Raw genomic sequence first — 14,214 nt, 5'->3', positions numbered from 1 at the left:
CTTTCAACATTTTCTCAAGAGCATAAACTATTTTTGGAATTTTCCCTCTTTGTTATATAACAAGTATTTCCTTGTAACAAATTCTTTCTGATGGCTGTTTATAACATTCTTTTACTTCTGCAACCAAATCTCTCCAAGTAACTTTCAAGTGGTTTTTTGTCCCATCATTTTCTCCAATATCAAAGACACCACTAACATAGCAAACTGAGGCGAAGCTTCACTTCTGAAGGTACATAAAAAATAATAACAAACATTTGCTTCCGGTAGAGTACCCCTTTTTGTATCTGAGGTCAAGAAGGAAGGTACTAATTCATTTTGACTACTGGATGATTAAAACTGAGCCTTTTTTATGACTTGCTGTTACGGGCTGAATTGTGTTTCTGTGTCTCACCCCCCACCCAACCAAAATTCATATGTTTAAGTCCTAACCCCAGTACCTCAGAATGTGATTGCATTTGGAGATAGGGTCTTTAAAGAGATAATTAAGTTAAAATAAGGCCATTATGGTAGGCCCTAATCCAATATGACCAATGTCCTCATAAGAGGAGGAAGTTAGGATGCAGATACGTAGCTCATGTATCTTTTCCTCCCAAAGAGGAGAAGACAACTATCTATAAACCAAGGAGAGGGGCCTCAAAAGAAACCAAGCCTGCTGACACCTTGATCTCAACTTCTAGCCTCCAGAGCTGTGAGAAAATAAATTTCTGTTCAAGCCACTGTTATGGACTGAGTTACATCTTCCAAAAATTCATAATTTGAAGCCCTAACTCCCAATGTGACTATATTTAGAAACAGGACATTTAAGGAGGTAATAAAGGTTAAGTGAGGTCCTAACGGTGGGGCCCTAAGCCCATAGGACTAGTGTCTTTTCTAGAGAAAGGGAAACCAGAGATCCCTCTCTTCCACGCACGCACAGAGAAGAGGCTGTGTGAGGACAGAGCGAAAAGACTATAAGCTGAGAAGAGAGGCCTCACCAGAAACCAACCCTGATGACACTTTGATCTTGGACTTCTTGCCTCCAGAAATGTGAAAAAATGAATTTCAGTTATTTAAGCCACCCAGTCTGTGGTACTTTGCTACAGCAGCCCGAGCAGACTAATACACTTGCCAATCAAGTAATTTTAAAACCATTTTTGCTTTCCATATCAGAGAAGACAAAGCATTTAAGCACCCACTGAAACGATAAAACCACAGCCCAGTTGATGGAAGCTTTTCATAGCATCTTTCTCACCTTCTTAAAGAATGTTGCAGGTGCCATTTCAGATCCACTCAGTGTTCGCAAGAGGAACATTGGCCAAGATGATGTGTTCATCTGGTACCCTATTTTATAAAATAAAGCAGAAATCAATTTTAAAAAGCCTCCCTGTGATATTACAGCAAGGTGGTATTAAAAAAAATGTTTCATTTACCATTCTCCTCCAGAGAATGACTTTCTTATTGACGAACTCAGGAAATGGGCAAAAGGAGCTGGTGTACCCTCCAATCAGTGCTACTGTATCCACTGTACTATTAAACAAGAATGCTACAGTGGGGGTAGAAATTCTCATCTTAAAGAAGCCACTAGCTAGGGTTCACCAACATACACATATATGTTGGGAATGGGCCATAATACTAGGAGAAATCCAAGCCAGAGCCCAGGAGAGCTTCCATTCCCCACCAACAATCACACACGCAGGGTAAAAAGGCCGCAAAAGACTTCCAGTCCCTCTTTTTCCTCAGAGCCCCTGCCTTATTTCCTTTCCGAAAGACAGTTTTCTGTCAAACTCAGCAAATGTACACTTATGATGGTGCATTTCACCATACGTAAATTTCGCCTCAAAAGGAAAAAACATGTAAATAAACAGTGAACTCTAGTTAATGATACGCATGCGAACGTATTTAGGAGAAATGCACTGATGTCAATAACTTATCCTGAAGTGCATTTAAAAATATGATGGACTGATGAATTGACAGGAGGACAGATGGACAGATAAGTGATAAAGCAAGTATAGTAAAATGATAACCGGTAGAACCTAGGTAGTGGGTATGTGGGGGTTCACTGCAAAATTCTTTCACCTTTTTTGTAGGTTTGAAATTTTTCATACATTATACTGGGAAAAAAGACAGCTCTCACTTTAGTAAACTTTGCTCACACTAAATGATCTTATCTTAGAACTTTTATCAGATACTATCAAAATAGACTCAACAGGTGTCTTCTCTAGAGATCTCATCAATTAATGGTGAATATCACAGCATCTGGCATGTGCAGCGGGGAGCAGCGGTCTGCTAGTTTTAGTATTTTCTGGGGGCAATCTGTTACATGCAACACTTGCCTCCCTTGATGCCAGAATTGGTGAGAACTTGGCATGCATCCCTGATGAATACATGCATTAAGATAGGGAGGCACATGAATCACATTGGCAATGGGTCCATCAATAGGATAAAATACCCAAGGAAGTTCAGACAGAAAGTCATCCTATAATAATCATGTACCAAAACACCCTTAATCTGACTAGGAAAATAATTGTTGCTAGGGAAAAATGGGGGAGGGTTGTTACACACTCTCTTAAAATAAATCAGTATTATTAGTGATATCTAATAAATAGTTATCCACAGCATGGATTCTCCACACTGTGGTTAGAATAGTACATAAGAATCATTCTCTGGTCCTTATGCCTTTCTCTTAACCCCCATCTTATCCTATTACATGATGTACCACGATTTTCTTTTTTAATTTAGCATTTTCCTTAGTTCTTTAATTGCCTAAAGTCAAACATAGATTAAAAGGTCAAAAAAGATCAAAGTGCACGTTAAAAATTCAAACATAGATAAAACTAATCCATGATATTAGGAAGTCTGGACAGTAGTTACCTTTGGGAAGGAGGAGGATATGACTGGGGATCAGCAGGAATGGGGCTTCTAGGGTGCTGACAATGTTCTATTTCTTGATTTGGGTGTTGGTTATACAAGTGTGTTCATTTATAAGCTGTACACTTTTCTCCATGTGTGTTGAAACTTTAAAAAAAACCTTTTAGGGACTTCCCTGGTGGCGCAGTGGTGAAGAATGCACCTGCCAATGCAGAGGACATGGGTTCGATCCCTGGTCCAGGAAGGTTCCACATGTCACAGAGCAACTAAGCCTGTGTGCCACAACTACTGAGCCCACACGCCACAACTACGGAAGCCCGCGCGCCCTAGAGCCCATGCGCCGCAACTACTGAGCCCACGCACTCTAGGGCCTGTGTGCCACAACTACTGAGCCTGGGTGCTGCAACTACTGAAGCCTGGGTGCCTAGGGCCCATGCTCCACAACAAGAGACGCCACTGCAATGAGAAGCCCATGCACCACAATGAAGAGTAGCCCCCGCTCGCCACAACTAGAGAAAGCCTGTGCGCAGCAACAAAGACCCAACGCAGCCAAAAAAAACACAAAAAAAACACTTTTAAATAATAAGCTTTAAGGTTTAAATAAATAAACCTTTTAAAAAGGAAAATGAAATAAGTTGTGTTATATTTAAATGGAAACTATTCAAAAGCGCCTGATGAGCAAATTGGCAAAAATTGTATTTTTTTATTATGTGCTGTCAAAAAACACACTCATCAGCATGTACTGCTATTTATTTCATATTTTTAATTAAACTCTAAAAGTAATTTGAAAAAAGAATGATTATAAACTTGGTTATGTGTTTGAAATGCTGACAATCACAATAGCTATGTTTCCTTTAAACAAAATACAAACACATAGTATCATATTGTAAACAGAGAAATAAAATCCAAACAGGGAAGAACTAAGTCTCAGGTTTATATTATGTCTCTTACAGAATTCTGTATGATTTAAGAAATACTATAAAAATAAACAACGAAAAGTGTGAATGATATGAAGAAAGAAAAGGGGAAAAGCATAAAACACATATACCCTAAACCATCTTCTTGGAATAACACATCTCTGATTAGTTTTTTCAAATATTTTAAACCAAATTAGGAATAAGTAACAATTACAGCAAGGACAGTATAAAAAGATATTGCTAAAAGAGTAGTTATTATTATCTTACATTTTTGGTTCTCAGGGAATTTTTCACTAGTAGGAGACAAAAAAAATCCATTCTCTCACTGTGCTTTACAACAGAGAATTTTCATTTTTAGCATTGTAAAGAAACAAAAGCCAATACCCACCATTCACTCAGAATGTAGAAGTAATAAACTAAATCCTTATATTCTACAGAATACCATGGTACTCTTATTAAAAGAGAAAATTTTTGCACAAAATTAGTGTCACACACTTCTTACCTTTTAAAAACCTGGTCAAAACTGAGAGCTTTGTATTAAAAATCTTTGCTGAAGAGTTCCATCCATCTCCTCCTTTTCAAAGATCTATAGGTACTGACTCCTACCCCTCTCACCATGACTTCTTCCCACATAGGTGTAATGAAATTTCCAAGTCTGAAACTGGAGTCCTGATGTAAAATCATACCCTTCTGCTGTGCTCATCCCCATACCAAAAATGATGAATGGCTCATTAGACAATATTGAGGGAGGAAGTGACTCATATCAAATGCTACAAACTTCTCCCCCAGAAGGGTTTCTGAATCTGCATGTGTAATCCAGTAGAGCTGCTTTTGACATTTCAAGTTTTAAGGCAGAATGAGTCTTGCTCTGGAGTGGGGAACCTTTAGCACACAAATGCCAAATATGTACTTAGGTGAAACTCTGTAACATATGGTACTGAGTTACTTTCTCATACATTCTCCACAGTAACCACCTGACTATCTATTTGTAAGAATGCCCAGAAGAAGAGATTTTTAAAAGGCCAGTTAAAATTACTTCTATTGAATATTACATTAAGAAAAATATGTTATTTTAAGAACTGTTTATCCTTACCCAGTGGAGGCCGAAGTAAGTCCCCCTCCTTTTCACATGTCCCAACAGGCTGTATGTCCGGAGAATCAACAAGCCGCCAAAAATCATTTCTGTTGTCACTACCATCCAGTCTTAAACGTAGCCTGGCACCAGTAATTCCAACGACTGTGGCGATACATACTGAAATCATATTGCGAGGGTCATGGGCTTCCAATTTCATACCAACTTTGAAGTCATTAGCTGGTGGAATCTGGGACTATATATATACACACATATAAATAAAATTTTGTTAAAACGCATCAACTATAAGAAAATCAAATGGTCAGTTTGATTTTTAAGTACGTTTTAAGTAACAGTCACAGCAGTTGGTGAACAAAAGTAAGAGCTATAAGGGTTAAGAAAAAGATCTTCTCCAAACCCTCTCCTTGGCTTGACATGCAGCCTGACTTGGCTGCCCACTGCTGGTCTTGCTAATCTGCCCACTTCCAGGCAACCCAAATACAGCCTCAAAAATGTATCCTGAGTGGCTTTCTAAAATAAGAATATGATTAGGCCATCCCCCTTAAAATAAGCCAAACGGCAGCTCACCACCGCCTAACATAAAGTCCAAATCCTCAGTAAAGGTTAAAAGCCACCGCACCTTAATCTCATTCCCATACTATCACTGCTACCCACTTTGTGCTTCAGCCACTCCATACCATCCCTTAACACTCAGGTTCTTTTACACCCACGTGCCTTTGCTTTGGATGTTCTCTCTGCCTGGAATATCCCTCCCCTCATCCCAATCACCTCAGATAGCCACCTCTTCTGTAAGCCCTCCCAGTATAGTTATCACACTTTTCATAATTAATTATTTACATGTCTGTCTTTCTCTCCAGATCTGACATAAAGTAAATTCTTAATGAATGGATGCAAAGAGACCATCTGGTTCTTAAGCAGCACTACCACAATCCCACTATCTCCTCACACTACTAGAACCTAACAATCACACAGGCACCCTTCAACAAGTTAATAGTTTACATCAATATATACAACATGACATCTACAGAATTTTGGCATACCTGTCTGAAACACTCTGAAGGAGCACTTAAAGATCCAGTTTCTTTCAAGTAATTTTCCCAGTTAAAATCATCTGGAAAAAAACACGCAAAAATAGTTCTGTTGTTTCCTTTTTTTGGCCATGCCATGCAGCTTGTGGGATCTTAGTTCCCCGACCAGGAATCGAACCTGGGCCCACAGCAGTGAACGTGCCAAGTCTTAACTACTGGACCAGCAGGGAATTCCCATTAATACATATAATATGTATACTAACTTTCAGGAATAAAATGGGTTTTAGTTCCATATCTCTTCAAAGAAATACTTCTTAAAGAACAGATTCAAATTTCCTGATCTACATTTGACTACCAGCATGGAAATAAAAAATAAGACAACTTCCTAATAACAGCTCTGATATAAATTACAATCCAGATCATCTTGATGAAATGAAGACTGCAGCACAGTGATTCCGAAAATGTGAACTCTAGAAATAACTAAAGGACTTTTTATAGAGTAATAGCAAATTCTACTCATATGTCTCAAATATAAATTTACTCAAGACGTGTTTTTACCATTTCATCCCATTACTGTGAAGGCGCTTCTTTGTTTTTCACAGGGATCTAAAGGTGTTTAGATGTGTGGTATAGCGGAAATAAAGCAATACTTTATGGAAAGAAAAACTCTGAGAACCAGCATTGTTTCTCAATTGACTATTAGATCCCCATCCAGGGTGTTAAGAATATGGTAGCAGAACAAAGCAGAAACCAGTCGTCAGTGCAATGACTGATATGCATTGTTGTAATTATCTATATTTTCTACAAACTCTTGCTGTCCTTTCTCTCACTCAGTCTTCATGATATATTATAATGCTAGAAGAGAAGGTCAGAAAGCAGTATACTTTGCCTGGACACTTCAATTCACTGTGCCAGTCACACTGCCAAGACACTGAAAGACTTGATAGCAGTATTAAAGGTACTATTAATTCATACAAAGTTTAATTCTCATCAACCATGAGGTTTTTTCTATACTCTTGTCTAATTTCCTCACTATAAAAATATTGGGTTTGACAGTTCCCTCCCTAGGGGTATCTGTGTTACTAGCCTCTTATATATCCTTCAAAGGATATAACAGTTCCACTTACACACTGCTAATAAATGTTTAACAGCCAACTTTCCATAAAATACAAACAAACAAAAAGCCTGACTGGTAGTGTTTGCAGATTTCTGTGGTGTAAATACTACCACCATGGCTGATTGATTGCAAGGTGCCAAGGTAAAGTCACCAACCACAAAGTTGGGAAGAAATGTGTACCACTGGCTCTCCCAAGCTGATGTGAGCCAGCTTCAGAATACCACTGTTACCTGAAAGTATGCATTTATATGTGTATGTACACATATTATATATGGTATTAAGCATGTCATATGTAACACTGTATACCCTTTTAGAGATTTTTCCACTAAAAAAAAAAATACTGGGTTTAATTCTTCTTCCAGATAATGTAAAGCAAGCACTACCACAGCGCTGAAAGGTATGCAGCAGAATGTCAAGAACACAAGCTCTGGAGCTGAACCTGCCGCCTTTCAGTCGGACTCTGCCTCTTACTAGCTATGTGACCCTGAGCAAGTCATTTCACTTTCTCAGCCTCAGTTCCTTCATCTATAAAATGAGGAAAGTAATACATATGGTATAAGGTATTTTGAGAACTAAGTGAAGTAGTACACGTGCAAGTAACTCAATAAATGGTTTATGTTATTATTCTAAAACTAAATGTCAGAGTTGTGCCTAAACTTAAGAATACTGGATAGCTTTATTAAAAGTGAAAACTGAGATCTGTGGTTCCAAAATTTAACTGACCAGGTTATTTCAGTGACCTCCTAAGCACTAACCTGACAATCAAGAGACCCAAGGTTCTAACTGAAGCTCTACCACCATATGACCTTGGAGAGCATTACAAAAGAAGAACAAAACAAAACATGAATGGGGGAAAAAAATCTGACTAGGATGTCATTAAGGAGCCACCATACCAGGAAGAAAGGAGTATAAGTTGAAAATAATGACTGAGAAATCAAAACCATTTCACAATTATACCTCAAAGAACTTAATTAAGACTCTTCCACAAACCAGTTACATTTGTAAAATTTTCAATGACATTGGAAAATACTTTATCCAACACAATTTTTAAAATATTCTATTACCATTTGTGTCTTAATGGGCTATAATTTGAACTAGCAAATCCTTTATACCAGTGCTCCATAATACAATTATTTTCTATTGCACTGCTAGTTAATTTAACCTTTGGAGCCTTAATTTTTTTCTTTATTCATAAGGCAAAAATTTTTAGTCCACAGGACCGTTCAGCTTGGTTGCCCATATGATGAGAGTCTGCCAATAACATGGGGGAAACACACATAGCAAAAGGCTTTACTAATTTAGATTTGATACATCTACAATAACACAGCTGGAATTGCTGACCAGGAGCCAAAACAGTCAAAGTCACAGACAAGCATGAAGTTCCCGTCTGCCTCTGCATCTTATCCTCACTGACAGATTTGGGTGGAGGGGGGGGGGATTTACCCTCTCTCAGAAAGGAGCCCTGGGAACTCATAGGCCTGTTCATGAGACAGATGTACATACATAACTTTGTGATCTGTTACCTGCACATGTTTATGGTCCTTCTTGTTTGATTTGTACTCTATTCTAGTCCATACATTAACCCAAACACCTTTCAGCAAACTGAACATAATCTATGAGGCCCCCCAGTCTTCTCCAGAGTAAATCAGAATCATAATGTCTTCTACCAGTGCTGGGTTTGGGTTCAGAGGCTATGTAAAGAAAATGGGCAAAATATCTAGAGCTTGAAGCTTCTCAGCTGAATGATCAGCACCCAATACCTCATAGCATTTATCACAACTGTAACTGGGCATTTGTTTAATGTCTACTTAAGCCCAAAGACAGCAAGAATCATGTCTGTCTTATTCATCAATGGATTCCCATAGAAGGTCACCAGTATGTGTCAGGCACTGTACTAGGTACTGCAGATGCAGCAGTTAATAAAACAGACAAAAATCCTGGCTCTCTTGGAGCTTACCTTCCAGCAGTCACTCACTGATTTCTAAAATAAGATGTTAGAGTGAGAGCCCTGAGAAATATCTGCAGATGTCTGTCAATTTGATTAAGTAATACCATTTTTAATCAGAATTTCTCAAACAGAGTTTGAGAATTTTGAAAAGTTAACTAGTTTCAACCTTTAAGAATATATTTTTTCAAATTTATTTTCATGAAATTTCCAGAATAGGAAAATCTATAGAGACAGAAAATAGATAAGTGGTTGCCTAGGGAGAGGCACTGGGAGGAAATGGGGAGTGGCTGTTAATTGGGTACAGGATTTCTTTTTAGGGTGATGAAAATGTTCTAAAATTGATTACGGTGATGGTTACACAACTCTGAGAATGTACTACTGAGAAGGACTGAATTGTATATTTGAAATGGGTGGATTGTATGATATACGAATTATATCTCAATAAAACTGTTATATTAAAAAAATGGAAAGGAATTTGTAGGGATAAGGAAGAACATTCTAACCTAATGGCCTCCATTTCCTTTGGAGGGTTTTGGGGGTTGGAAGGAAGACCTGAGGAACAAAACAAGGCCAATGAGAAAGAGAGCTAAGGAAACACTGAGGACACAGCTACAGTGAGAAAGAAGGACTCCGTGGGGATTACCTCTATAGGCAATCTTCCTGTAGGAACAGAAAGTCATGGGTGAACTACTTACTCCAAGAGTAGGGCTGGCAGGCCAGGTACAACAGAAAGACAAGGGGCAAGAGGTTTGCCTGGAAATCTCTGGTAAACACAGTAAGTTTGCTGTAGTATTTTTTAAATTCAGCCTTTTGTCTATGTATGACTTATTTTCTCATTTTCCTTAAGAGCAGGTGCAATGAGTCAGATCCTATCTCCTGAGTCTCTGATGTAGTGCTATATACATGCTGTTCACAATAAAAAAACTTAAAACATGAATAACTCAGACTTCATAAATAAAGTTAACATTTACTGAACATTTACTATAAGCCTAGGCATTATATTAGGTGCTTTACACTCATTTTCTTTAATTCTAATAGTTCCACGAGGTAAGTAGTATTATCCCTGTGCTACACAGGAGAAAAAGGAGACTAAGAATGTTGAGTAATTTGCCCAAGGTCACAAGGCCAGTAAAGAATGAGGCCAAGATTCTAGAACAGGTCTGTCAGACCCCCTCAATGCCTAAGCTTTAATCCACTGGACTGTCTTTTGACCATCAAAAAAGGACTTTCACATTGACTCTAGTGTTAGAAGAGTTTTTATTAATAATCAAATTATTTTAAATCGGTAATTCATGGTAATTAATAACTATATATCTTTAATTTGGCAACATTTGCACTGAAATACAGGGTTATCTTTTAACTTAATCCCTCTCTACGTGAAACCAAAGTAAAATTTCCAAAATTAAACACTATCTTTTTGACCTTTCCTATTGCTTAGATTTTATATTTACAGGAGCTTACTATACAGAGATTATACCAAAAGCAGTAAGAAAAGAGTTTATATCAACACTGAGTGAGGAAGAAAAATATGTTGTACTGAACTAATTTAAAACCTACCATCTTGCACAGAAGATGTGCCTGACTGAGGAGCTTTCTCTTGATTCTCCTTCTTTGCATCCATTGACTCTTAAAAAAAAAGAAAGAAAATAGTGAGAAATAACAGAAGGCCAGAGAAACAGTTTGAAAGAGTACTTATAAAAACCATAAACTAAAACTATTTTCTAATAGAAGCCAGTTTTAATTTTATAATTAATATCCTCATTTTCTGCATAGGACTTCACTTTCCAATATATAATGTACCTTTTTTTAAATTTTTATTTATTTATTTATCTATCTATTTATTTTTATTTTTGGCTGAGTTGGGTCTTTTGTTGCTGCGTGCAGGCTTCTCTCCAGTTGTGGCGAGCGGCGGCCACTCCTCGTTGCAGTGCGCGGGCCTCCCCTGCTGTGGAGCATGGGCCCTAGGCGTGTGGGCCTCAGTAGTTGTGGCACGTGCGCTCAGCAGTTGTGGCTGGAGGGCTCTAGAGCACAGGCTCAGCAGCTGTGGCACACGGGCTTTGCCGCTCCGCGGCATGTGAGATCTTCCCAGAGCTGGGCTCAAACCCGTGTCCCCTGCATTGGCAGGCGGACTTCCAACCACTGAGCCACCAGGGAAGCCCATAATGTACCTTATAATTTGCTTATTTGTTGATTGTATGTCTCACTTCACTCAAATGTAAGCTCCAAAAGATCAGGAATTTTTAAATTTTACTTTGTCTCCTTTGTTCACTGCTGTATCCTCAGTGCCTAGAAAAGGACCTGGCATACAGAACACCCTTGAGCATTTGTTAAATGAATGAACGAACGAGCCAAAATGAGCTGAGCTGATCCTTACAATGTTCAGATTAATGTGCCTCAGAAATAAAGCGCATGCTTTTGAGAATTTAAAACAAAAGGGGGGCTTCCCTGGTGGCCCAGTGGTTGAGAGTCCGCCTGCTGATGCAGGGGACACGGGTTTGTGCCCCGGTCCGGGAGGATCCCACATGCCGCGGAGCGGCTGGGCCCGTGAGCCATGGCCGCTGAGCCTGCGCGTCCGGAGCCTGTGCTCCGCAACGGGAGAGGCCACAACAGTGAGAGGCCCGCGTACCGCAAAAAAAAACAAAGGGAAGCTAAAATACAATGTAATTCAATGGACTAGGCAAAGTTTTTCTCTGTGCTAGGCTGAGGAACTCAAACAGTACTGGACCTTGGGACTTCAAGTCTAAGATGTATTTCATCCACATTTATTACAGTATATATTTCTTAAATAACTCATTTAAAAATTAATCATAATACTATTATTATGCTGAAAAATTAACGAAAATTCTTTAATATTATCAAATAAGCAGTCAGTATTCTCATTTTCCCCATTGTCCTAAATATTTTAAATGTGTCTGTTTCAATCAGGACCCAAATAAAGTCCACACAGAGCAATGGCAGATACATTGCTTAAATTTCTTTTGATCTATAGACTCCTCCTCCTCCTCCTTCTTTTTCCCCCTTCCCCTAGCAATTTTTTTGCCGATGATACCAGTTCAGATTTTTCCAGCCTGGAGTTTGCTGACTACTTCCTCATAATGCTGGGTTCTTCTGGTCCTTATATTTTCTCTAAATTCGTATTGCTATTTCGAGCCAGAAGAGCTTAACCAGATTCAGGTTTGGCTTCTTTGGGAGGAAGAGAGAAGATGACTTCATAGGTACTTCTCACAGGGGGTTCCTAATATACCTAGTTCTCTCTCTTTTTGTGATATGAGCTGCCATCGATGATTATTGCCTAGATCCATTAGTTCATTAGTGGCTGCAAAATGGAGGTATTCTAATTATCGTCCTGTCTTTATTAGCCAGAAAACTTCTATAGAGAGAAACCTCCCCTCTTCAACCATTCAGTTACCTTGAGGTAGAGCTCACAAAGGGAAGTCACAATCAACACTTTGTTCTTTTCCTTTATTTTCTAGTTTTCAAGATAATGAATTGTATCCGTGGGACGTCCCTGGCGGTCCAGTGGTTAAGACTCTGTGCTTCCAATATAGGGGGCATGGATTCAATCCTGGTTGACGAACTAAGATCCCACATGCCGTGCAGCCAAAAAATTTTAAAAATTAAAAAAAAAAAGAGTCGTATCCCTACCATTCTCCACAGATGACAAATAAATTTTGTTTTGTTTTTTAGTATCATTATGAACTAACGAATTTAACCACACTTCATGTGTTTCCATCTATTGCTGTTTTACCCTTACTGATGCTTGAGTTGTCAAGTGACAAGCTTCTTAAAAAAGAATGTATGAATGATGCCAGGTGTACCATTTAAGGTAACAGATCTACTTTCTGGTTATGACTGAGTGACTCTTCAAGATACGTGAACACTCGACAGGGATGTATGGGCTGCTCTCTATTTAAATAATTTGGCTAGTATGAAGACAGTACACATTTATATTTACTAAATAGTTCTACAGTAAGATTTTCTAATAGGAAAGAAAGTGAAATTATAAAGGCCTGGTTCCTGCTCTAGGGAAGCTAAGAATCTAGGTACAGAGACTATACTAAACTAATACACTTGACAAAAATGGAAATAGCAGAGCACAACATTCAGCATGCAGCCAGAGGAAAAGTCATGAGAGACAGAAGGCTTAAACTGGGTCTTGAAGGAAGAACAGGATTTAGAACAACAAAGGTATGAAGAATGTATTAACGGGAAAGAAAACACAACTCAAAACAGAGAGTGCAAATGAGTGTGGCATATTCATGGGACAGTGAGCAAACTTCTCACTAGAGCAGGACAGGATGAAGCATTTTTTAAATCACCCATATTAGAGTAAGAAAATCTGGACTGTGATCTTGGCTGTCACAGATTGTTATATGACCTGTTCACTTAAACTCCCTCAGTGTCAGCTTTCTCATTTATAAAACTAAGAAGGGAAGACAAGATTACCTTTAATAGCTATTCAGTTCTAAAATTCCAATTCTAAGCACCTAACGTCTTCTATAACTTTACTTTTAAAAAGGCTTTTTTTCCCCCAAACATTCAATCTACCAAAAGATACTCATTCCCAATGAATAAATGAAAATATTTATCATCTTTAGACAAGTAAATCTTACCTTCGTTCACTGTTCGCCCCATGGTATCCCTCTCTGGTGTTCTTTCCTACAAGGTGAAAAATCAATTACTACCTCCTTTTAAAATAATACATTTCTGAATGGTGGTATTATTACAAATCAGCTATAATGGGACTACATCAAGCTAAAAAGCTTTTGCACAGTGAAGGAAACTATCAACAAAATGAAATAGCGACCTACTGAATGGTGAAAGATATTTGCAAATAATATATCCAATAAGGGGTTGATATCCAAAATATACAAATATCTCATACAACTCAACATCAAAAAAACAAACAACCCGATTAAAAAATGGGCAGAGAATGTGAACAGACACTTTTCCAAAGAAGATATACAAATGGCCAATAGGCACATGAAAAGATGTTCAACACTAGTCATCAGGGAAATGCAAATCAAAACTTCAATGACATACCACCTCACACCTGTCAGAATGGCTATTATCAAAAGACAACAAATAGGGCTTCCCTGGTGGCGCAGTGGTTGAGAGTCCGCCTGCCGATGCAGGGGACACGGGTTCGTGCCCCGGTCCGGGAAGATCCCACATGCCGCGGAGCGGTTGGGCCCGTGAGCCATGGCCGCTGAGCCTGCGTGTCTGGAGCCTGTGTTCCGCAACAGGAGAGGCCACAACAGTGA

At 38.6% G+C, this 14,214-nt stretch overlaps 1 protein-coding gene across 1 annotated transcript in view; it reads right to left on the bottom strand.

Annotated features, from left to right (window-relative positions):
- SCML2 (Scm polycomb group protein like 2) overlaps positions 1–14,214 on the bottom strand; it is an 88,514-nt gene that overhangs the window by 55,654 nt on the left and 18,646 nt on the right. The window contains exons 2-6 of the mRNA XM_022565492.2: positions 13,564–13,609; positions 10,508–10,576; positions 5,898–5,968; positions 4,858–5,092; positions 1,232–1,320 (exon numbers count right to left, since the gene is read on the bottom strand). Coding sequence (XP_022421200.2) covers positions 1,232–1,320; positions 4,858–5,092; positions 5,898–5,968; positions 10,508–10,576; positions 13,564–13,609 — 510 coding nt within the window. The remainder of the gene's footprint in view (positions 1–1,231; positions 1,321–4,857; positions 5,093–5,897; positions 5,969–10,507; positions 10,577–13,563; positions 13,610–14,214) is intronic.

The sequence above is a fragment of the Delphinapterus leucas genome, chromosome X (genome assembly GCF_059928025.1).
Source record: "Delphinapterus leucas isolate spDelLeu-1000000601 "Yukka" chromosome X, BTC_Dleu_Yukka2, whole genome shotgun sequence".
In the NCBI taxonomy this organism is placed as follows: Eukaryota; Metazoa; Chordata; class Mammalia; order Artiodactyla; family Monodontidae; genus Delphinapterus; species Delphinapterus leucas.
Note: the sequence above shows the minus strand (reverse complement) of the source record. Positions and strands in the feature narration are given on the sequence as shown.